General features: G+C 40.8%; 1 protein-coding gene across 1 annotated transcript in view; it reads right to left on the bottom strand.

Moving 5' to 3' along the window:
* Positions 1-17,933: 17,933 nt before the first annotated feature.
* The window catches only part of SUCLA2 (succinate-CoA ligase ADP-forming subunit beta), a 19,875-nt gene continuing 14,125 nt past the window's right edge, over positions 17,934-23,683 (bottom strand). The window contains exons 7-11 of the mRNA XM_030234825.2: positions 22,817-22,978; positions 22,593-22,735; positions 20,193-20,313; positions 19,800-19,888; positions 17,934-18,745 (exon numbers count right to left, since the gene is read on the bottom strand). Of these exons, the coding sequence (XP_030090685.1) occupies positions 18,671-18,745; positions 19,800-19,888; positions 20,193-20,313; positions 22,593-22,735; positions 22,817-22,978 (590 nt within the window). The 3' untranslated portion in view covers positions 17,934-18,670. The remainder of the gene's footprint in view (positions 18,746-19,799; positions 19,889-20,192; positions 20,314-22,592; positions 22,736-22,816; positions 22,979-23,683) is intronic.

Below are 23,683 nucleotides of genomic sequence, written 5' to 3'. Positions count from 1 at the left end.
TTCACAATTCTGGATACTCTAGTAACGTTTGAAAAAAGCACTAAAAGTAGAAAGAAAACTTGTAAATTTTAAACTAGTCAAATTATGTGAGCATTTACTGTAGAGCATCATTTTAAAGTGACAGCAGCCTGTAAGGGCAGGGCAGAGGGCCTTGTGGACTCTTCCATTCCATCCCTATTTAGGGACAAATCATTATAACTGCAATAATGTCCTTTTTTTTTCAACTTTTGCTGAAGACACTCTGTAAAAGAAGTTCATTTCCTTCTCTTATCTTCAGCAGTGTTTCAGAGCAAATTGTTGCATCTATGGCAGAGGCAGGGCCAGGATTCAGCTCTCCAAGGAAGCCCTGGGACTGTTGCTGCATGCTCCCTGTTTTGCCAAATGCACACCAGGCAACAATTCCCACAAAATGCAGTTTATAATCCCAACTTTATGGGCTTTTCAGACAGCATTGCAGAGATTTTGTCTTCAAGGTTTTACATGAGAAATCTTAGAAAGTATGTATAAATCATTCCCTGATGATTTTCAGTGAATGCAAGCATAGAGTTCCCTGGTAGAATTAAACTCTTAATGCACAGATAAAATGAGAATGGGGAAACACTTCTCCTAATATTTGGGGAATATGGGAATAACTTCGAATAATTCTACTTGGGTCCTTCACAGAGCATTGGTCTCTACCACTGTTACACACACAGGTGGTTTTAGCATACCATCTGTGGGGTTTTATTCTGTGGCAGACAAATATAAACATCTTCTGTCTTTCAGTGGCTGCTGCTCAGTTCTCACCATGAGATAATGTTCCCTTTTGAGAGATGGAACCATCCTAATGTCCATCCTGAAGACATTTCAAAGGCCTCTCAGCAAACAAATATTTGGCACCTCTGTATCCCGCATCTAACAGTGCTTGAGTTAAAAGAAACATGGCAAGTGATCACACTCCTGCAATAACCCGAAATTTTACTCTTGCCTTTGCAACTGCAGAAGAGTGGAGGCTTTGCCTGGACCTCAGTGTATTTTTAAGTTTTAAGTGCAGATATCCTGGGATTTGTGTGCTGTAGTAGATGGCTTCTTTGTTCATCCATTCATGTGAATAATACATGAATGAAGGACACTTGAGGCTCCTTGTGCCATAATGAAAATATGTCCATTATAGCCTGCTGATTGATTCTTGAACTTCAGCCCAACAACCCAAACAAACAGGATAAACAGTGCAAAAACAAAACCAAAGCTGATCAGTTGGCACTCCTCCACTGCCAGCCTCCCCAGAAGAGTACTGACATGTATTATTGCTGCAAGTCTCTCTCCAAGCCCAAATCCAAAGTTATTATGTAGACTTTGGAATGCTTTCAGTGATGCTCTATTATTCACAGAATTAACTACTGAATAGCAGCCTCAAATGCCATTGTATGAACTTTGCATCCAAAAGCATCTAATTATTCAGCCCAACAGCCCACTCAAGCACATCGCAACTCCTCTCTTCCAGTGTTTGCAACAAGAGAGACACAGGAGAGTTACTTTGAACTGTCAGCCATGGATTTCCACAGCTGCTTTAAAGCCTTAATGTGAAAGCAGGGAACTGTATATAATGCATGGCTATGAGCTGGCTCCATTTGGAATTTTCTCTCCAAGGACGCTACTCAGACAACAGTGAAGAAAGCAAAGCAGTTGCAGTTGCAAAAATTGATCTCCAGGCTGGTTGAAGAAGGTGCTGATGTTCCTCACCCTGCCACCAAGGAATGAACGCAAAGAAGCTGGAAATGCTCAGTTCCTTTGAGGAGCCACCTGCACCATGGGTCTTTGTCAAAAAAAAAAGAAGACTCACTTCCTAGCCATGTGATTTTTATAACTACTCCACACTGATTGTGTTTTTTGGCATGGTTGGTATCCAAAGCTGCATGCTGTAAAACGAGTCATGCTACATGGCCAGTAAACCAAAAATGTCACTGATTAATGGGTCAGTGAGCCCATGCAGTGTGCTGTAAACTAAACTTGGGTTTATCATCCTTTTCAATTGCAATTGTGTCCTATGTCTGTGTTCTGAAGGAATGGTCATGCAAACCTTGATCTTCATGCCAACTTGGAAGGTCAGGCAGAGGATGTGGTAAGCCATCCTCACTGCAGGAGGGAGCCATTAACTACATTCACCTTCCAATGGAAAATTTTCTGCCTGCGAAAAGCAGACCAGGGTATGACTGCATGATGTAGCACTCATTCCCTGTATTGCCCACAGCCAGGTTGCTGCTTTTCAGTTCAATATTCCTGCCACAGAATGTTCCTGGTGTTCTTTGCTTAGAGGCAGCTCAGTACCTTAGGAGGACAGGAGGTGTGCTGTACATGGAAGGCTTGAGCAAATGTGGAAGAACCTCCCAGCTCCTCCTTCTTCCTGACCCCACCAGGCAGAATCAATGCTTCCAAGCAGCTGTCAGCAGCATCTTCCTTCTGTGGAAGTGTCCAGCTTACAGTCAGGCAAAACAACACCTCCTGCTCAAGCCTGCAACAGCTCCTGAGCCAAACCCTCGTTCCAGCAGGGCATCCTGTGTCATATTCTGTGGCTCAGTCATCCTGTTTTACCTCCTTAGAACTGAGAGACACCAGGTTTTGGGTCAAATATCCTGATGGATATAGATGTTGGAGAAGGTCTGCTCTTGGCTGATAACATAGTAGATCGATCCCCTGAAGGCAGCTTCTGTCTGTGGCAGTCACAGGTTTCCATCTCTTGAAATCTCTTTATAGTTGCAACAGTATCAAAGTGCCGCCCTTGGAGCCAGCTTTTCCATGGGCTAAATGAATAGCTGTGAGTGGATGCTTTTTGCATTTATTGCTGTCTGAAAGTTTTAGCAAAAATGAGAAAGGGACAATATAGGTTCAAGCCTTTGCAGATTGGAGAGGATGTAGAAAACATGTCTCTTATTTCCTGACCAAGAGCTCAAAGAAACTTTACTAATATAATCTTTTCTCACACCCTCTCTTCTGAAGAGCAGAAGAGAAAGTTTATGCAATCAAAGAGCAGGTATAAATACCACAGTAGCAGGTAGAGAGTTAATTCAGGAATAGCTTCAGTTCTTTCTCATTTCCCCACTCAGACTGCTGAAGGATGCTAATCCCACTTTGAGGCACCCAGCTCTCCCTCCCCCACTGGTTGGGTGCCACTCAGCCTTGTGAATTCCCGTCCCGGAGACATCAGTTCTGTTCTGGGCACTGCAGCACTTGAATCTCACACCATGAAAGTCCTTTTCACACCCTTCTTCAGACAGCCACAGGAAGAGAGTTTTATTTTTGATGCTAAAGTTTCTCTAATGTCTTCTGGCTTGAAGCACGCTGGCAAGGTCTACCAACCTTCATGTTAGAGAGGCACCAGAATAGAATATAAAAATTCATGAAGTGGCTGAGAAATTTAAAAGACTGCTTTAAAAGGAAATAAAGAAACTGGTCTAGAAGAATACCCTGAGCTCTTCTGGGTAAGTGGGTTATTGCTGCACTTTTTTTGAAAAAAGTGTGTATTTTAAGCATTATTTCCAGCAATCAAAATAATAAGGAAAATAATATTGTAAATGCTAAGACCTTGCCAAACAAAAATGGGGCAGGTGTCCAAAGCATGTAGAAGAGGGAAGAATAAATCTTAATCTTTGTATCAACAATACAGTTTGTATCAAGAATAACCTCTAATAAACACAGCAATTAAGCAAGAGAACTTCTAATATCCTTATATGAGCTGCCTTTCTCCCTTGTGCTTTGTCACAGCGATAGCTGCACATTTCCTGATGATTCCTTCCTTGTGTCTTCTTTCTTGATAATGCTGTCTCTGTGCCATGGCTTCAGCTTTCATTAATTTCCTTCCTTTCTCCAAGGGAAGTTACATTCCCACTGCCTCTTTTCAAAGCATGCATTAGGTTATTTTGCCCATAATTTCATTTTGCAGTAGTTCTTTCAGACTGTGATCCACAGTCCCCTTGGAATGGAAGAGTTCTTTGAACCATGTTATTTAGCTCTTGCTTGGCTGGACTTAAATGAAAAAAAAAACTGAAGGAGCACAGAGTCTCTCAGTCCTAACCTCATAGCTCATGTGGTGATTCACTGCATTATCCATAAATAAGGCCCTCCTGCAGTGTGGTCAGGAGCAGAGCTGTACAGATGATGCTGGGATGTGCCACAGTGGAGCAATGAGGCTTCAGCACCAAAACCTTTAGAGAAGCCTTAATGAGGTCAACTGGAACTTTGTTGATGGACAGCAAAGCTGATGGAGGGGAGAATAGTTGGGGTGCAAGAAAACAAGGGGAAAGGAAGTGAATTAAAATTAATTCTTTAAATATATAGGAATTTAATACTCCATGTTTGACTATTTCCTTCCAAGAAACCAGGGACATGGGACTTCTCATTTCTTTTACTGATTGGGGATCTTTTATCACTTGAGTGAAAATTACAGTGACTTTATATACAGAACCTGAGAAACCCTGTGTGCCATGTAACTCTAGCAGAGCAGAGTAGAAATCCTCCACTAATACTAAAAGCATTAAAAATTGAGATTTTACTGAATAAAACATGACCATGAATAATGTAGTCTGCACAGTATTTCTTGTGTTATTAATTTGATGGTAAGTTTAATTAACTTAATGCTGCCCTAAATTTTAATTTTCCTTCTGCTGCAGAATCTCCAGCTGGAAATGCCAAAGGGCTTTACAGAAGTTTTAGAGAAAACACTGAGTATTGGTGAGAGTGAAAAGAGGACAGCTGGAGCTGCTGGGGATGTAAGGCATGGGTAACTGTGCAGGGAAGTGGAGCACAAACTTTGGTACCTGGGTCTTCCAAAATTAATTAATTCACCGGTAATTAAATAAAATGCAAGCCTAATGTTGGGAAGGCAGGAGGATGCACACCACAGAATTTATTTCTTACACCAGCTGCAGCAAGCTAAGGTAGACTAGGAGGATGTGGAGTGCTTCGTGAGCCTGTGCATAAGGAGGTTGCCACTGAGATGCCTGCTTTTGGAGTCACATGATGATTAATGTTCCAAGGAAAATTTACATTTCTGATCCCGGTTCAGTGGCCAATCCGTCATGAACCCCATAGAGATGAGAGGCATCAGCAGGCAGCAAGGAGGGCCTTTTTTATCAGGAGAATCTCCAAAAGGAAGCAGGCTCTAGCAGCAGGGACTATCATTAATAAAATGGTCTATTCCCAGTGGCTTGGTCCTGCTGATGCAGCATTGAGCTCTTGGCAATGCTGTGATCTGACAGGTTTTATTCCCCAGGGGATTCACTCACAGGGCTGAAATCGTCCTCCTGTAGCTCACACTGGTGTCTTTGAGTATGTGCACCCAGGCACTGAGGGTCTGCAGTGAGGAAGATCTTTCCATTGTTCTCTAGGCACTGAGATGCATCCCAGGAAGGAGCGTTCAGAAAATTACTTTTTACCAATATGTTAGTTTGGTAGGGCTCCAGCTGTGTCAGGCTAGAGCAGTCTGCCCTTACACAAAGGGCAAGAGCCTGCCTTAAATCCAAGGAGGCCCAAGGTGGTCCAGGAGCTGGCATTCAGAAGAGAAGGGTAAATGCAGAGTTACTCTGTGTATTCAATTCTAGCCACTAAATTTTACATGGTTTGGTAAATCTGAGTACACAAAATATATTTACAATATCCCTCAAATCTTTCTCGGATTTTCTGTTGCAAGGAGAAACACAGCCTGCTGTATTGTAGACCTGCTTTCTAGCAAACTACCCCCATTTCTTCAAAATTTTCATTGGTAAATTAAGTAGCTGTGCTGCTGGCTGGCTGCCAAGCAGCTTTTTACATTCACAGTTACAAAACAGGATCCTCTTAAAAAGGAGTTGTCACTGACAGCCAAGAAATTACGTTTGTCTAGAAAACAGTACATTTGGCTTTTTGAAGAACCGACCCTTTTGCCATGGTTTTCCAGGCTAGTGGAGCACAATTCCAGCATTCTCACACACATCTGTCTGGCTAGGTTTTGATTCCCAGCCCTCATCCTTCCAGCATCACATCAAAAATGCTTGGTCCCCATCTTTGGCCAGTTGGTGGGTCTCTCTTTCTGGTCCTCCCAGAACTGCAGTTTTACTGGGAGGGAGAAAAGCCACCCCAGTTTTCTCCCTGTTCCTCTCTGCCATGTCACATATCCCTCTGAGACAGACATGGCCTGGTTGCTACTTCCATGAGCAAGGGGATAGTCAACATGCCTGCTCTCAGCCAGGAAACAGTGAAAAACCTCTCACATTAATTCCTCGTATCACATATGACTTACAGCTTGTACAGTAATAGGAAATATCAGATTAAGAGCTTAAAAACATTTCATTTTGCTATTTCCACTTTCCAGGGACAGAAGAACCTTTCAGCTCTCAGTGGATTAATGATCTGTTTGTGATCTCATAGAGAGCTTCAGAAGTCTGCCACAGCAGTGTGAGCTGTTCCCAAATGGACAAGGCATGACCTTCCCCATGCTCAGAGATACTTCAGGACTCAGAGATCCCTGAAAGAGGGACCTGGGGAAGATTAAAATCCACAGGGGATCCCACAAAGACCTTAAAGAAGGGTTTGAATACTAGCCTATTTCATCTGTCTTGGAATGTGAAGTGTGAGCTACACAAGCAAGCACGGCCAAGTACAGAGCAAGAAGAAAAAGAAACAATTTTGGAATAAATCAGCAAAATTTAGTTTTATCCTGTTTAAAATGTATTTTTATAAACCCATATAACAGATTTTTCTAGGTTAGGTCTATTAACTAGCTACTTTATTTTCTCTAACTATAACATGGCTTCACTTTTAGGGAATTTCATTTTCCACCAGCAGAGGGATTGACATTTTGAGGGTGTTCCTGCAAAGCTCCTGGGGTCTCTCCCAGACATCCAAGGGCACTGCATTAAACCTCACCTGGCCAGATGATCTGCAGAGTTTATCCCTGCTCCAGGTATTTGGTGTTCCCTACTCCCAGTAAGTACCAGAGATGTCTCCAGTAAATGGATGGAGTTCACAGTAAAACCAAAAAAAAAAGCAGAGGGCCTCCCTGTTAAGGATACTTAGCTACCCAAATAAGCTGCCAGGCACTGGTGATTGCTGAAATCAAAGAGAAGCACTAAGTCTAATGCTGACAGTCTCTCGTATCATCAATAGAGACAGGCTCCTCTTGAGCACAGATTGAGAACAGGGCCCTTTTGGAAAACCCCAAAATGGGGCTGCTGCTCCCCTTGATCAAGCTCAAATTTGCCTGCTGGTTATCAACAGAACCAGGCACTGGCCTCCTGCTGCTGGCATTAGCTTTTAGTCTCTTGCTCATCCCAGCGTGGCATCTTGCAGGTACAGAGCTACAAGCCCACAGCTGCTCTGAGCAAACAGCCCTCACATCTTGAAAACAGACTTTCAATATCTGAAATTAATATGTTTTTACTCAATAACTTCAATTGGCTCTCATCCTTTAGCATCACTCTAGTATTAGCTCTAGTGTCAGCATGTTCCTTCCAGAGGAGATCTGCCCATAGCAATGTTTTGCTTTATGTATTTCAAGCCCTTCTGTTTGTAGGGTTATAACAGCACTGGCTTTCCCTAAAGCTAATGACTGCTACTTCTTTTAAAACTTGTAATTTTCATTTTGTTCCTTTTTCATGAAGCTGGTGGGTATTCCTTCTCCTCACCACTTCCATGGGAAGGTGAATAGCTCCCTCAAGTGCCCCATTCAGTCTCTCATCTGATGGAAAACCAGAGCTGACACTTCCTTGGGAATCCTTCTCTCTGTTCTGCAATTCAAACTGCTTCTTATACTGCATCAGAGAGAATATGAATCAAAACCACAGCCCAGGAGAGCAATTACCATCCGAGCTGCAGCCTTTCCTTCTCTCCTGTTTACATGCAATAAAAATGGGGAAAATGCTCATCCAAAGACCTGGAATTTTGAAGAAGGAGAGTTGGCCCCAAAGCAGGCAAAAAACCCCAAAGCAAACCACTAAGGTAATATTTTAAATACTTTTTTCACTGCAAGTAATTTTTCTGTTTCTCATTTTGCAAGCTTTCATCTTGTGAAAGTGGCATTACAGACATCAGTGGTGTGCAAATCCCACAGTTCAGGCTGAACATTCTTGGTTCAGTAGGAAATAGTGGTAAAATAGATATGACAAAAATACCAGAAAAAAATAATAATAATTTTGAAAAAGCTGTTTGTCTCATTGGGAAAGTATTCTTCATTTCAAGACAAATTTACCAAGATGCCAATAACTTTTTTACACAAAGATTCCTTTTACCCAACAACATTATCACTCCCAGATTTACTCCATTTGCTCAGCATGTGCATGTGAACATGGATCAGACTTGGTATAATACCCAGAAAAGGCAGTTGATGACAAAAATCTCACTCTGGAATGTGATCAGCAGCTCAGTCTTGAATTCAGTCAGGATTTCAGTTGTTTGAACGAGACAAAAAATGCAAAGGAGGCAAGTGTCAAAATTTCCTTCTGGCCTTAGTCAGTTTGAACACTCATATTTGCCAACATATTAAAAATTCATCCGAGCAGCCTTGTGTTTTGAGTCACTCAGCATCATGTCATCTCAGCTCCTGCCTGGGGGTCAGAGTCTCTCTCTTCACAGCTGTCATGGTTTCACCTCAAGGAAGCACCACACAGCTGCTCACTCACTGCCCCCACGTCAGGATGGGGGAGAGAGCTGGAAGAGTAAAAGTGAGAAAACTCATGGGTTGAGATCAAGGCAGTTTAACCACTAAAGCAAGAGCCATGCATGCCAAAACAAGGAATCCATTCACCACTTCCCAAGGGCTGCTGTTCAGCCATCTTTAGGAAAGCAGGGCTCCACCATGTGCAATGGCAACTTTGCAAGGCAAGCACCATGATTCTGAATGTCCCCCCTTCCATCTTCTTTCCCCAGCTTTGTGTGCTGAGTATGATGGGATGGATCCCTGTGCCCAGCTGGGATCCACTGTCCAGTCTGTGTCCCCTCCCAGCTCCTTGTGCAGCCCCAGCCCTGCTGCCAGGCATGCCACAGGAACAAGGGAAACCTGAGCCCAGCACCTGCTCTGTCCAGAGGCTACAAGGACAGAGAGAGCTGGGGGCAGACTCAGAGCCCTCAGGAGGAGCCAGCTGCCCTCAGACAGGGTCACAGGGTCCCACACTGAAGGACAAGGTGAGCTGGGAAAGCAGGAAAAAGCCTCAGTAAAACATTTGGATAATACAAGCTGAATATGATGCAATTAAACCCAAGGGTCATTCAGCTATAGTTCCAGCCCTCTCACCCCAATTTTTTCTGCATTATTTTCTTTTTACATCACAGTGGTTCTCTCTCCCTCTAAATCCTCTGTGACTGAGGAGTGCAGAATGGGGTTTTAAGAGCAGCAGTCTCAGGGGACTTGAAGGAATTTAATTTCTGCTGTCAAAGATGCTGAAAATTTGCGGGAGAAAACAAGCTTTCCTGCCTGCTAGAAACAAGGAAGGAGAAGCATTTTTGAAGAAAGGGGGATGCATGTCAGGGGAGAAGCAAGATCTAATGTATATCTGCTCTGCTAAACCAAGTCGAGGACCTCTCCTTGCCCACGCTGATTACTTTTTAGATCCCTGCCTTTCTCTTTAGGGCTGCTCTGAGCAGCTTTCTCCAAGATGTATCTGCCCTTAGTAGCCCTAAGAAGGGTCGGTGCAAAACTATCCCTGACTTTGATAACGAGCACAGACATAAACGTGGAGGCCAAGCTCCTCTTCAGCAATGCCCACTCTGGAAAACAAAGACAGTCTAGGATGAAATAAATGCAGTTTCATGAGGAGGTTGCTCAGAATCTCTCAGCCCTGAGCTACAGGCTTCATCTGGAGGATGGAGACAAATCCACCCCCACAGCTAAGAACATTCCATGCATTCCATAAAAAAGGAGGTATGGGGTGGTTGTCTTGTCAGCACCAGCAAGGAAACAGTTCCTCACTGCAGTTAAACACAGAAAAACAGGGCTCAAAGAAATTTGGCAAGATCTAACTCACCTCCCCTCTACTTGTGTCTAAAGGTCTCTGTAGGAAAGACCCAGCAGTGTCCCAGTCAAGTTGTCCTTACCAGGAAAAGATAAGGACAGTATCTTCCCAGTATCTACTCACAACCTGAGAGGTTATGCTTTAAGCTTGGTGCTCCTCATCCCATCTACCACAAACATGGAGAACAGATGATTCCTTAACCCACCTTCTAACAGCCTTCATAAACTGTGTTTGCTCTCAGACACTTCTTCTCCAGCCTAAACAGTTCCAGTGTTCCCTCTCTCCTCCCAGGTCAGTTTTGCCAGACCTTAGATCACTCCTGCTGGCCTCCTCTTCACTCTCTCCCACTGAGCTACATCTTTCCAGGTAAGTTGGAAATGTTACTTCACTGAAGATACTGAGTAGAGCAACAGTTCTCTTTATTCATCCCTTTGAAATGCATTCCTTTTCCACAATAACACACTTCAGCTGTCTACCTCTCCTCCTTTTCTGCAATTGCCATCTGGCCACTGGTTCCCTTGTGTTTGTTACCACTGTTCACTTGAAACAGCTTGTTTTGCCTCTCAAATTTCACCCTTTAAATTAATTTTGAATTTTGCTCTCATCTACAAGTGCACATGTGGCCCCTCCCAGCTTTATGCCATTTAATGGGAATATCCTCTCTTCACAAATGCAGCTAAAGTTAGACCCAGGACAAACCAGAGGATGACCTTGCTCAATCTCCAGCAATACACAGGATACACACCACAAATACTTGGAGCACTTTCCCACCAGCAAGGGAGGCCAGGTGGGATTTTGGGTGAGACAGCACTTCAGAATCAAAGGTGAGTGACCTGGCTTTAGCTTTACCTTTAAGAAAGGACAAGGAAGTGGTTGATAAACAAACAGAGGGTGGCTGGGAGATGCCTTGACTTGTGAAGATGAATGTTAAAAATTGAAGAAAAGCCATCTGCAATGAAATGTGAAGAGAGCAGGAACAGCTAAAGAAAGTGGCTGGGAAGAAGACACCGTGTTCCTATTATTGTCCCCCATCACTCCATGGCACATGTATCTTTTATTCCCCCTTTATTCTAGTTGAATTGGAAATAAATGAACAGGAACTGTGCATTCCCACCTGTGTGCTATGGTTAAGTAATACAGAGCCCTGATTCCAAATAGGACACCCAAGCAATTTCATCACAAAGCTATGAAATAAATGAATACATGTCAAGCATACGACAAAGGTGAGGGAAAACACTCCTGACACCGCAGCATCTAGCACAAAACTCAAGCACACACTGAGAAGGACAGGTCATGTTCAAGTGTGGGTCAATTGCTATAGAAATAAGCAATTCAGATCTCAATGGCCCAGTCTGTGCCAAGTCTTAGGTCAGAGGAGTTAAGTAATCATTTTCCCTTGAAATGATTCCCTGTGACTTCATGAGGAATAGGCAGCACTAGTGTCTAGCAGCTTAACCACTTACAAAAAGCTAGGTGGGAACCAGATATCTTTCTTTTGACCTGAGGATCACACCAGCAACTGCTGTGTAACCTAACAATTTTTTAAAAAAACCAAAAAGCCAAACTAGGAACTTTTACCTTAAGGCACAGCTGTATATATTTAGGAGAAAGGTTAGTTAGACCCATTTTTAACTTAAATGGGTCTTCACAACTAACCTATTCAAAGTGAGCTTTGAAAAACAGTCTTACTGATGGGTACAGCAACACATTTCAAGCAGGATCTTTCCACAGCTACCCAAGCATCCACAGAGCCACTCAGGCCCCCTCCCCACTGGGAACAGGGGGAGAAAGAACAGGGTAAAAAAAGCAAAAGATTTCATGAGTCAAGATAGAGACAGTGTGGTAAGTGCTGCTAAGGCAGGCACTCACCACCTCCCACAAGCAGACTGATGGCCAGATCTGGAACAGCCAGCTTGGAAGACAAAACCTTGACAGACAGATGTGGGGGGAAAATGATCAATCAACAAAGCAACACAGAGGGCACATAGGGGCAAGCTGCCAGAAAGCAGCAGGGAAGGCAATGGAAAAGGACAAGTAAAGAAGAGTAGTATGCTTTAAACACACAGAACATGCAGTGGAGCTTCTATAAATGTCTTCTATAAATTCCTTCTATAAAGGAACTAGCACCAGAAAACAATAATATGGGAGGGGTTGGGGTTAGAGAGGTTTTTCCTGGTTTTCTTTTTAAAGTAGAATAGTATCAAGCTGTCACACTGTCTAACAGAGAGCTGTGCTCTAGTGGCATTAGTTTCCTTACAAGAACACCAAGAATGGGAGCTGCTTTAAATCCATTTTCTTTGAAATGGATTTGCTTCAAGTGATTTTGTTTCGGGGACCCAATCTGATTAGAGGTCATGGCTGCAATTCTCTTGGAGGAAAGGAAATGTCAGGTGTCAGAGGTAATCGTGTGTGGCCTGCAGACACTGCTCATGGGGCTGCTCCAAACTGCAATAAACCTGGCATGACAATGATAGGTTGAGGTCATGCCAGGGAGACCAGGAGGGCAAAGGGTATGTCAGTCTTGTGACAGTAATGAGGGCACCATTCAGTATCCCACAGTTCCATTTTTCACTAGATTTAGCTCCTTTTCTTTTATTTTTTTTCCTTATTTTTAATGCTTCTATTGCAAGGATACCACTGCAGCTCACTTACCTTTGGGATGACAGTAGCTTAAAGGGAATATAAGGATAACATTAAAAGCAGACATGCTATTTTCCTGAAATAGTAAATACTGAAAATTGCTGCTGAAGTTAGGCAGCCCTGAAACAGCTTTAGGCCTTCCATCATCAGCCAGCTTTGCAAGGACCATGAATGCTGCCCACCTGCCCAGCCACAGTGGGTAGACCCAGCCAAGCCAAGCAATCAGGTCACAACCCACACCTGGTGTGACTCCTTTTAGTAGAAAGATTTGATGTTGTCTTGTTCAGGAAAGGTCAAAGGTGTAGAAAAAGAAAAGGAGAGCTCTCTTACTGCTAACTCATGGGACTGAGGACCCACAAATCTATCTTTGTCTTTCACCTATGATGTTATTTTCCAGTGACCTCCATTCTCACTACAGCCTGAACTTCCCAAGTGGTGAGCACGTTCAACCCACAAACACCTCTGCCAACCCACACCTGCTGCAAGCAGCACCTCATTGGGCAACAAAGTTAGCAGGAGCAGAGGTACAGCAAGCAAACACATAAACTGTTCACAAATTCATGTGTATTAATCTCAGCACATCTATACACATGCATAGGCACATATGCACATATATGCACACAGACACACACAGTTATGAAACTGTTGGCATGTTCTCACTCTCAGAATCTGGGTGAAGTATAAAAAAACACTACAAATACAAACAGTAGTTTCACATTATTTGCAGTGAAGTCTTTTTTCAGGCTGTACCCACTCAGATCCCTTCTTATTTCCCTTGAATGTTGCAGAAGCTGGCCACCAGTGCAAAGAAAAGGACAGACTGGTGAAGATTTCAGTCAGCAGCAGCAGAAGCTACAGCAGGAGAGAAATGGCAGGCAAACAGGAACACAGATAAGGCCCCACAGTGGTTTTGAACTTGGGTGCAGATGGAGACCAAACAAGATCACTTAAGTGCAGAGCATGACACAAGTCCAGAAGAAAGTGAGAGTGGGGGGGGGGGAAGGCCTGAACACACACACACAAAAACAAAACAAAAAAAAAAACCAAAAAAACAAACCAAAAAAAAAAACCAACAACCCAAAACAAACAAACAAATTCAATGCTGTGAATTTCCCTTAAGGAAACTGAATTATCAGAAATGTTGGAAAGTCTAGCACACAGGCTCTCTTCCTATGCTCTGAATTTCTATTTTCCTAGAGCCAAGGAGCCAATTACTGCCTGTGAAACCAAAGACACCTGAAATATCCTGAAACAACCTGCCCTGCAGACACATAAGACCACAACTCTTTATCAGGGTAAAACTATCCCCATTGCTGTGTATCTATTTCTTGCACACTTGCTCTCTTAGACAACTGTAAAGTTTCTTCTATTTTAACACATTAAATTTGGAGTCAGGTAGAAACAGATAGACCAAAAACCCTTTGTCAGAAATTAATTCTCAGCAAGTTCTGTCCTTTAGATTTTTTCTCATAAAATTTTCTACTGGCCTCATATCAGCCACCACATTTGAGAAACTTTTCTCCTCTGTGCTCTATTCCTTATGGTAAAAAACAAAATTGCCTCAGGACTTCCTGCTCATGAAAGTAAGTTGCTCAGTTGTAAATGGAAGAGGGGGAAAATGTCACAAACCAAGCAACAGAACTATGTGCATAGGCCCTTCACAAGGTACTTGTACTTTAATACATACTTAAAATCTTTCACTACATTTTAAGAATTGCTTCATTATGACACACCATATCTTACAAAACTAATGATACTAATTGACTAATGATCCTTTAAAAAATGTAATTTGGTTTGCAGGGTGTTTCAGCTATTCACCTGAAATGAAAATAAATGTGCCTGATGTGCTAAAGTTCACCTTCAGAACTGAAACTCCAGGGCACAGCCACTGCCAGTTTTGAGCGATTTTTGACTCATTTGTGTCTACCTCTAACAATACTCCAAACCCCAAATCACTGCTGACTAGGAGAGTGTATTTGTGAGGCATCATTGTTACTTATCTAGACTGAATACCTTTCTGAGGTATCCCTTACTATGTCAGCATTCCATCTGACCCTTGAAGACAAGCCCTGTGATGCAGAACAGCAGTAACTGAATTGCAGTGATATTTACAGTTCATATTAAGTTTTGCAGTCAGTATGCACCAAGGCTGCCAATGTCTATCCAGACAGGCTGGAACAGCCAGGCTTCACATTAAATCTAGTGATGAACTCTTTCTCAGGTGTTTGGTACTTCAACTGCCAGGCAGCTTGCTGGGAAGAAGAGAACAGTTGATGTCTCCTCCTCCTCCTCCCCCTTGGCCCCAGCTTCTGTTCACTAGGGAGGTCAAGCTACACCTTTTTCTCTTCCCTATCTGCCCTCACAAGATGAAAACTGTATGACACATCTCTCCAAACACCAGCCAGTGCAGACATTTTGCTACGCTGCAGCTTCCCTCAGCTGGGGTACAGCAGGTGAAGACACTGCCTGCAGTAACAGCCTCTGTTTGGCAAAGAGGTTCATCAGGCAGACTGAAATTAGCATTTAGAAGCAAGCCTTGGTAGACTGAGGCACAGGTTCCTCACTACAAAATAGCAGTAATTCACTGCCTTCTGCCTGCAGTCCCACACAGCTCAAAGGTGAGCTGCTCCATCATGCACATCCTACATTGACTTTCTCCTTTGTTTCTATCAGCTTGACATTTGAATTTAGGTATTTACTTTTCAATAGCGTAGTCCTAGCTGGCAATTAAGCCTCCATTAAATCCAGGGCTGCTCTTTATTCTGCACATGGTAAGAAGCCAGCTAGCTACTTGAAGTTTAGCAGTTTCCCTTCCATGAAATCAGATTTTTCATCCTTGCTGCAGGGAGGCTTTTTCAAGGTGTTAATATACAGGCCTTCCCCCACATTAAATGCATTAGACCCATTAGTAGTTTGAAACACAGCTTTATTCCCAACATCTCCAGAGCTTCATTTTTTTATACTTTTCTTCCCAGCTGTTCCACATTGGAATCTAGCATAAGAATTGTTTTAACCAAATCTGACTACATCCCTCAACAGTATCTATACTACCATTACTTAAAATTCTACTGTTTTTCCATGAAGGTCAACTATTTCACCGAAGTTCACAGCAGAAAGTGCATTAATACATTAAATAGAAATTGGTTCAGTAGACAGCACATTAAAAAAATTCTACTTAACATTTTAGGGGGTAATTTAATACTTAATATTTCAGAAGTAAGTTTGACCCTTAACTTTCACCAGAGCTGACTTCAAGCCCATTGGCCACAAAAGTGCCCTGTGTCCAACACTTGGGGTTGCTGTTAACATGAGACCAGCTAATTTCTGAATTTTAAGACTGGTAATGGTTACATTACTCTTACAAAAAGACGTTCGCTTTGTTGGTATTTCAAAAACAGTTACAAAAGTCTGCACTGGTAACAACTGTATCAAAAGACAGCAAATCATCTAATATAAACTACTGTCATTAAATGCCTGCTCCTCTGAAGCTCCCATCTCTAAGAAGTTGTTTACACATTTTTCATGTTTTGATTACGTTGTTAGGAATTTTGCTTCTGGCTGTACAGACTAATTTCAGCAAGTCTCCATTCCTACACATCTTTTAATTATCAACATTGCAACACAGTGTGGGTAAGGAGGTTGTCTATAGGGCTTTAAATAGATTCTGACACATCAACTTTGGGCCTTTAAATTATCAACTACACACCAAATGAACTAACATTCCTTGATTGCAATATGCTTTGATTTAGGCAAAACAGTCTGAAAAATGTTTAAAACATACTCATAATTAAAAGGTCCTATAGCACTCTTATACCTTAATTAAAGCAATCTCCATACACTTACTTCAAGATACTTACTACAAATCAGTCAATCCCTAATTCTGTTTGTTCACCATGTGAAATAAGAAAGGAATGTTTCCAGACCCATCACTGGAAAGAGCCATCCCTGACACCTATACACCATGTATGCAGTCCTAGTCACAGTCCTTCCATATTACTGGTCACACACTTCCCATCCTGTAACACCATCTGCAGCCCCTTACCACCAATTCCAAAGGGAAATTCCCCTTCTTCCAGTTAGGAAGTACTTGGACTAATTAAAATATCCCACACCTATTCCACATTCACTGTTACATGAATACTATAGGCTTTAGAAATAGCCCAATTGCAAAATACTGCTTTGACAAGTCTGCTACTTGTAAATACATTACTGAGAATGTCAGTATGTTACTGACATCTTTCCTCTCAAAGATGGACATGACTTGGCCTTTCCTCCCTCTCCCCTACTCAACTACACTTAACAATTCAAACAGGGTATAAGCAAATTCTGGAACAACAGCAGGATCTAGTTTTGCCTCCATTCCACTACAGATTTGTGTGAAAAGATCATTTCCATTTAAAATCAGCAGCTCACAAAGATTTCAAAGCAAATAGAAAAAAGCTAGAAGCAGACAACATGCTAAAAATTAATTATATTCTCTAAATTATTCAATACTTAACAGATGTATTCAAACTACAATTTGAATTGCAGTCATCTCTGCAATTCAATTCAAGGCTACTGAATAAAAGCAACTCCAAGCACATCCACAAGCCAAATTCAGCATACTGGATCAACAACACAGTATTCCATGAGAGAACAGCTAGGATCAAAAATAATCCAATTTAAATTTGGAGAGAGTTTAACTTCTGCTGATTTTCTTTACTACTGCCAAAAAGACTACTGAAATACACCATGCTAGTAGAAAGTATTTTCATTTAATACCCCACTTCTTCATAACAACACAATTGATTTTCCCACATTTCATATAACCCTTTTAAGTCCTTAGCTTGTAACTGTATGATTTCCCATTCTGAATTCCCACCACAGAGGTAGCTTCATTATTTCCAGATAAAACTACACTATCATTAGCCAAGAAAATAACATTTCAAACAAAGAAGCCTACAAAATACAAACAAAAAGTGAGTGCTCATTTGGAAACGAAACAGTAAACGGATCATCATCCAAGTTCAGCGTAATGTGAAAGTAAAGTGACAAAAATTAATGGTTATTCATTAGTAGAAGAGGTATTTCCCCAAGAAGCAACAATTTCCTGCATGCTTATTTGTGCAGAGATGAGTTATACTTTAGCAAGAAATTACATGCATATCTATCCAAGCTTTTCAGCATGTGTTCATGTGGTTTTAATCACACAGTGCACTTCAAGGAGGAAAACAATTAACAAATATGGCACTACAATTTTATTCCTAAAAAGGTTTTTGTTTGTCTTAAATGATGGCTTAATCCCTGGCTATATGCAATTCATCAAAATGGCAACATATAAAAATAAAGACAGTAAAAGTTTTGGGAGATATTTTATTAATGTACAATTTTATTAGCGATGTACAATAGACATTTTAATTCTCTATTTATCCTGTCTCCTTGAAGCTTGGTAAATGCTTGTTTGTATATAAAACTACACAATGCTTTTTCGTGAGGACCAGAAACTCTGAAAATATAAGTGCTACAGTATATTTGTAGTGATTTAACACGTTGTCCAGGAGAGTTACCAGCCACTTCAATGAAGGACTTTAAAAATATTTCTGATCAAGTTCAAATGCATCTGTTCATAAATAATGATTGGTTTGCGCATGTCCATTATACTGCTAAGTACAAATGTCTCCAACATAAAATACCGTTTCAATACATTTTTCCACATGGACAACTAGATAATCCAGTCATATTTACTTTTAAACAAGGCTAATACAAATTTACAAGTAAAGTAACTTCAAAATTTATTCAGAATAATTATTTTTTCAACCAGAAGCTTTACTTTGGACAACGCAGAAGTATATTGCAAGTGACATTCTGCAGCAGAAGCTGGAGGCTTGAGAATAACAGCTAAGAAAGACTAAATATCAGCAATACACACTTTTACAAGAATTCTGACCATTCTGAATGTTAACATTAAAGATCAGATGCTTCAGTTTGTGCGCCTGTCAATCAAAACCTCCACACAAAAGAAAAATTTAAAATTTCCCACAGAACACAGTATTTCAGAGAACATGTTAGACACTGGCATGAGATTTCCCAGATCAAATTGGCAACTGAAATTTAACGTCCACATGAGCTTGTTTTGCTAAGCTTACTATTTCAGACAGCTTCACCACCTGAAAAACAGAAAAGAAAAACTTAATTTCAAAACAATCCTAACTTGACTGAGCCGGATCAATGTTTTTAAACTAACTAATACCAGGGCATCATCAGTAAGATATCAGAGGGGGTCAGGGGTGGGATTACTATTTAGCTCAGTACTTCTTAATCACCTTAAATCTAAGGATAATCAAGTCTTCTAGAAAACATCTCATGGAGTTAAAAAAGTCTGCTTCTCATGTATAAAAAGGTATTTTGATAAAATGCTAAGTTTTAAATTTATTTTGAGTTGCCACCTCAACACCTTGTTATTTTGTGAGGTGTTGTGGTGGCAACTCAAAAGAAATTCTATGTATCTAGAAGCTATTTCTCCTCTGAGTTTTTGTTGCAAGCACTTCTGGATCTTATTTTGATACCTTAAGGAGCCTTATCTTCTCTTGCATAACAACTCTAAATTTCTCTGAATTATTTCCTGCTTAGAATGAAATGGTATAACAGAGTAAGTGGTTCTTTGGGAAAAAAAATTCGTAAGTTTCCCCATGACACAAAATCCATCCTGTATCTTTTAATTTTTTTGCTATACATTTCCAGTACAACTTTCTTCTCCACAAACAAAGCAAAGCAACACACACACAAATCAGTGCATCTGAACATGTGAATATCTAATTATTTTATGAGGCCACATCATGATCAACTATGGTTTTAATCGTGCACACCGAATTACAGTGCTTGATAAAAGGAAGAGTTACATGCATTTTTCAGTCACCTCAATTCAAGTATTTTCCCCCAATTAATAAAGCTAAGCTCTTAGCCATTCCCCCACCAAGGGGAGTGGCTGACCTGGTCATTCATCTGGTTTTGGCTTGGATTAAATAGCTTCTGACTGCATCATTGTCCCCTGAAAAATTATGCACTAACTAACTTGTAAAATATTTCCTTCGGGCACTGGGAGCAACTGGCACTGGGATTTATCCCAAGCCACCTGTAGTTGATTGAATGGAGTTTTGACTTTTCAATACTCTGCAACAGATGCTATGTTCTGAAAAGAATATTTATAACCAGCTATCTTACCATTTTTGCAGCTTCATCCAAGTCATCACATGCGAGGATTTTGAGGCCACTAGCTGTTATTAAAGCTTTGGCATCATCAACTCGTGTACCTTCAGAAACAGATAAAATGCCACTCTTATTGAACAGGAGATTACTACTACTACTACTACCTACTAGTCTCATATTCCTAGGAAGCCTGTTCCAGAAGTTAGTGAATGACTCTAGAAAACAACATTAGCAGTTTAAAAAGCAGGAAGTCTCATTTTATTAACTTTGCAATCCTCACCATCTAAATTCAAGGTTTGCTTTATTTCTCCACTGACTTCAACTCACAGGCAGCTTGCTACACAGTATATAAGCTCAATGACACCTGTCAGAGACAAACATATTTAAATATGTATGAAGCACACTCACCTTGCAACCGTACCACAATAGGAACTTTTAGCTCCAAATCCTTTACTGCCGTAACGATGCCTTGTGCTATGACATCACACCTCATAATGCCACCAAAAATATTTACCAGAATAGCCAGTACCTACAGAATCAATGACAATATTCACATTAAAATGGCCAGAGACAACATTAGATGAAAGCAGCACACAGCCTTCAGTCTAAGGATAATACAAGCTCTTTAATTCTATTAAGGGACTCTGCAAGACACAGAACATTTCTGTTCTACAGAACATCAGCACCCAAAGTACAGTTCTGTAGAGTCACATATAACAGAGCAGTTACTTCAGAAAACTGTATTTGTCAACTATTTATCTTTCCATTGCTAACAGTACTCCATCAGAGGTACCCCCACACCAGTAACTCCACATACTGAAAACAGGAAATTTTAAAAACTCACAAAAGATCCTGTTTACACAGTTAACCTAAAAGCCAGCATGCTTAGAGATAAGCTATTTGAAATACCTTTTATTCAGGAGGATTAAGCCAACAGTTAAGGGAACCCAAGTGGTAGAAAGGAAGGGTAAAAAGAACAATGGTCAGAAATGAAAGATGAAACAAAGCATGAATCAAAATGGGTAGACAGCCATAGATGATAAAACAAACTCAACAAGACAAAACATTCCTATGCAACTGGTTCATGAGCAGTAACTTGGTTCCCATGATCTTGCACTTAGACTAGCTCATCTGTGTAGCATTGTTCTTCCTCCTACTACTAATGGGCAACTTAGGCTGGCACCTCAGAAGGCTGTTCCAAACAAGCCCTGAACTGAGCCCTGAGTGCCATTTGTGACACCAGTGGGCTGCACTGCTCTTTGAGTTACAGGAATCTCAGCTATAGTCACTGTTTTTTGATAAAATAGTGAGAAACTGAAAGAAAGCAGAAAGGAAAAGCTATCTTAAGAAGTCTGTTTGGACGACATCTGTCCACACATCAGCAGAGAATTTGCATTGCAAAAACTCTTCCCAAATCATCAACCCTCAGATTCTTACTTGTTTCTTCTCTCTGTAATTTGGGTGCTCTGTGACTGTGTCCCTCATTGTTCCCTCAATTTGCTGGAAAAATGTGAAGAAAGGCTTATAAGGACGGAGCTGGGGTGTTTAGCCTGGAGAAAAGGAGGTTCAGGGGGGGACCTTATCACTCTCTACAACTGCCTGAAAGAACATAGCAAGGTGGGGTTCTCCCTCCTCCAAAGTAACAAGCAGTAAGACAAGAGGAAATGGCTTCAAGTTGCACCAGGGGAGTTTTAGATTGGATATTGGGAAAAATTTCTTCCCCACAAGGGTTGTTAATCATTGACACAGGCTGCCAAGGAAGTGGCTGACTCACCAACCCTGAAGGTATTTAAGATGTAGTGCTTAGAGACATGGTTTAAGTGCAGGACTGGGCAGTGTTAGATTTATGGTTAGACTCAATTTTAAATGTCTTTTCCAATCTAAATGATTAAATGATTCTGTAACACTCTTGGAGCGTGTTACAGACCCTGCCTTTGATAATAAGTCTTTCCAATAAGAAAGAGACTAAGCTCCTCTGAAATATCACTCACTATTTGTTTCTGGCCCTTTCCAAAGATGAGCAAGTACATAAAATTGTGGTGCAAAAGTAGCATGTCATTAGCAGGTCTTGCAAGTCATTCCCACCTTTTATAGTTACTCCTTTTAAAATAGTTTTCTTTATTTTTAAAAAGCCCCAAACTGCCAAGTTCCCCCTGGGATAATCATCCCTATGTAGACTATCAATCCAGCCTTCACACTATTTTTGAGGAAAACCTCTTCCTCCAGTTTCAACCAATGTATTATTTTAATAATATTCAAGCACTTCTGATAAATTTCTAATAGGATAAACATTAAAGCCCTTCCAAGCCCCTTACAAAGTTATTTTATCTTACATTAAATAATAATAATCAGTACCTTAAAAACTTGTTTGTGCACAGCACAGCAAATATTCATCTCTACAACTCTAGGCAAAACATAGACCCAGCTGCAAAACTGGTCCAAAAGAAAAACAAAACTGGAAAACCAACTGAATGCCGTTTTCTGTTTAAATAGCAGACAGTGGGAGTTTCTGACTCCAAGATTTCTGGAAAGATTCAAATACAGCTGTAACTTCAACCAGAAGACACAAAAATGTCTACTCAGTACACAGCCAAAACCCCTACTATTTAAAAACGTAAAAAAAATCCATAGATTATTAGGCCCCCTTCATCTGCACTGAGATGAAGCTAAGATTTCCATCAGAAGACTCTTTCTAGTTCTGTGCTTATAATAACATGTTTTCTGGAGAATGTGCACTAAGTATCATCTTCCAAACCATAGCCTGTTTTATCACTGAGTAGGACCTTGATATGCCAACACTTCCCTCACCTTTTTATCAGAGGTAATAAGCTTAAAGGCTTCTGTCACTTGCTGCGCTGTAGCACCACCACCAACATCAAGGAAGTTTGCTGGAGTTCCGCCGTGAAGTTTAATTATATCCATTGTGGCCATAGCTAAACCAGCACCATTGACTAAATGAGAATGAAGATAACATTTAGGAATTCAGTTTATAAACCCATTAGGTCATTTAAAATTCATTAAATAGTACATACCTAAGCATCCTATGTTTCCATCCAACCCTATATAGTTGAGATCTGCTTTTGCAGCATCCTTGTCTCTTTGGTCTTCCTGTGTCCAATCCTGCATATCAAAGATCTTCTTCTGACGATAGGCTGAATTGCTGTCAAAGTTTATCTTTGCATCCATACACATCACTGAAAGGGAAAAAACCCACCATTATTTACCATCATTTAATATTATAGTAACAATTCAAATGCTACATGAGTGAAAAAAAAAAAAGTCAAACTTGGCAGCTAGGTCATGCAGTCCAAACACAAATTTTTGCTAAAAAGACACATGTACCACTGTCAATAAATATAAGATTCTCTCCAGTTTCCCCATATAATCAGTTATGCACTAAAAGGGAAGATAACTATTTCCAGTTATCTAAATCCAAAAAAGCTTACAACAAGCTGTTTGATAAATCTGAGCAAATTATGTTTTCTCTGATCACACTGCAGCCTGGAAAAGAATGGGGGGAGTGCACCACAAGTAATTAGCATAAAACTAATCCTTAAAGAAGGTCTCTGATTTGAGGTTTTTTTCATCCATCTTACTTTTATCTTTTAGAATAAACATATATAATGTGTGCATGACAGTAAGCCCACAGAAACACGATGAGAGAGTGCCTGAGTTGGAAAAGAAAATGTTAGGAAAAAACACACAGAAGTAAATCTACTTAAGATTTAGCAAGCAGAAAGCCTACAGTATTCTTTACATCAGAGCTAACACCATATCACTTCATTTCTATCCCTCAGTGAAATGATATAAAAATAAGAAGGCACAAAAACAGATTGAAAAGACTGCTCTATACTGAACACTTAAGCATTATTAAAAAAATAACCACACAAAAAACCACC

The sequence above is a fragment of the Serinus canaria genome, chromosome 1, assembly GCF_022539315.1.
Source record: "Serinus canaria isolate serCan28SL12 chromosome 1, serCan2020, whole genome shotgun sequence".
In the NCBI taxonomy this organism is placed as follows: Eukaryota; Metazoa; Chordata; class Aves; order Passeriformes; family Fringillidae; genus Serinus; species Serinus canaria.
The sequence above is the reverse complement of the archived record's forward strand: the minus strand, read 5'-3'. Positions and strand labels throughout refer to the sequence as shown.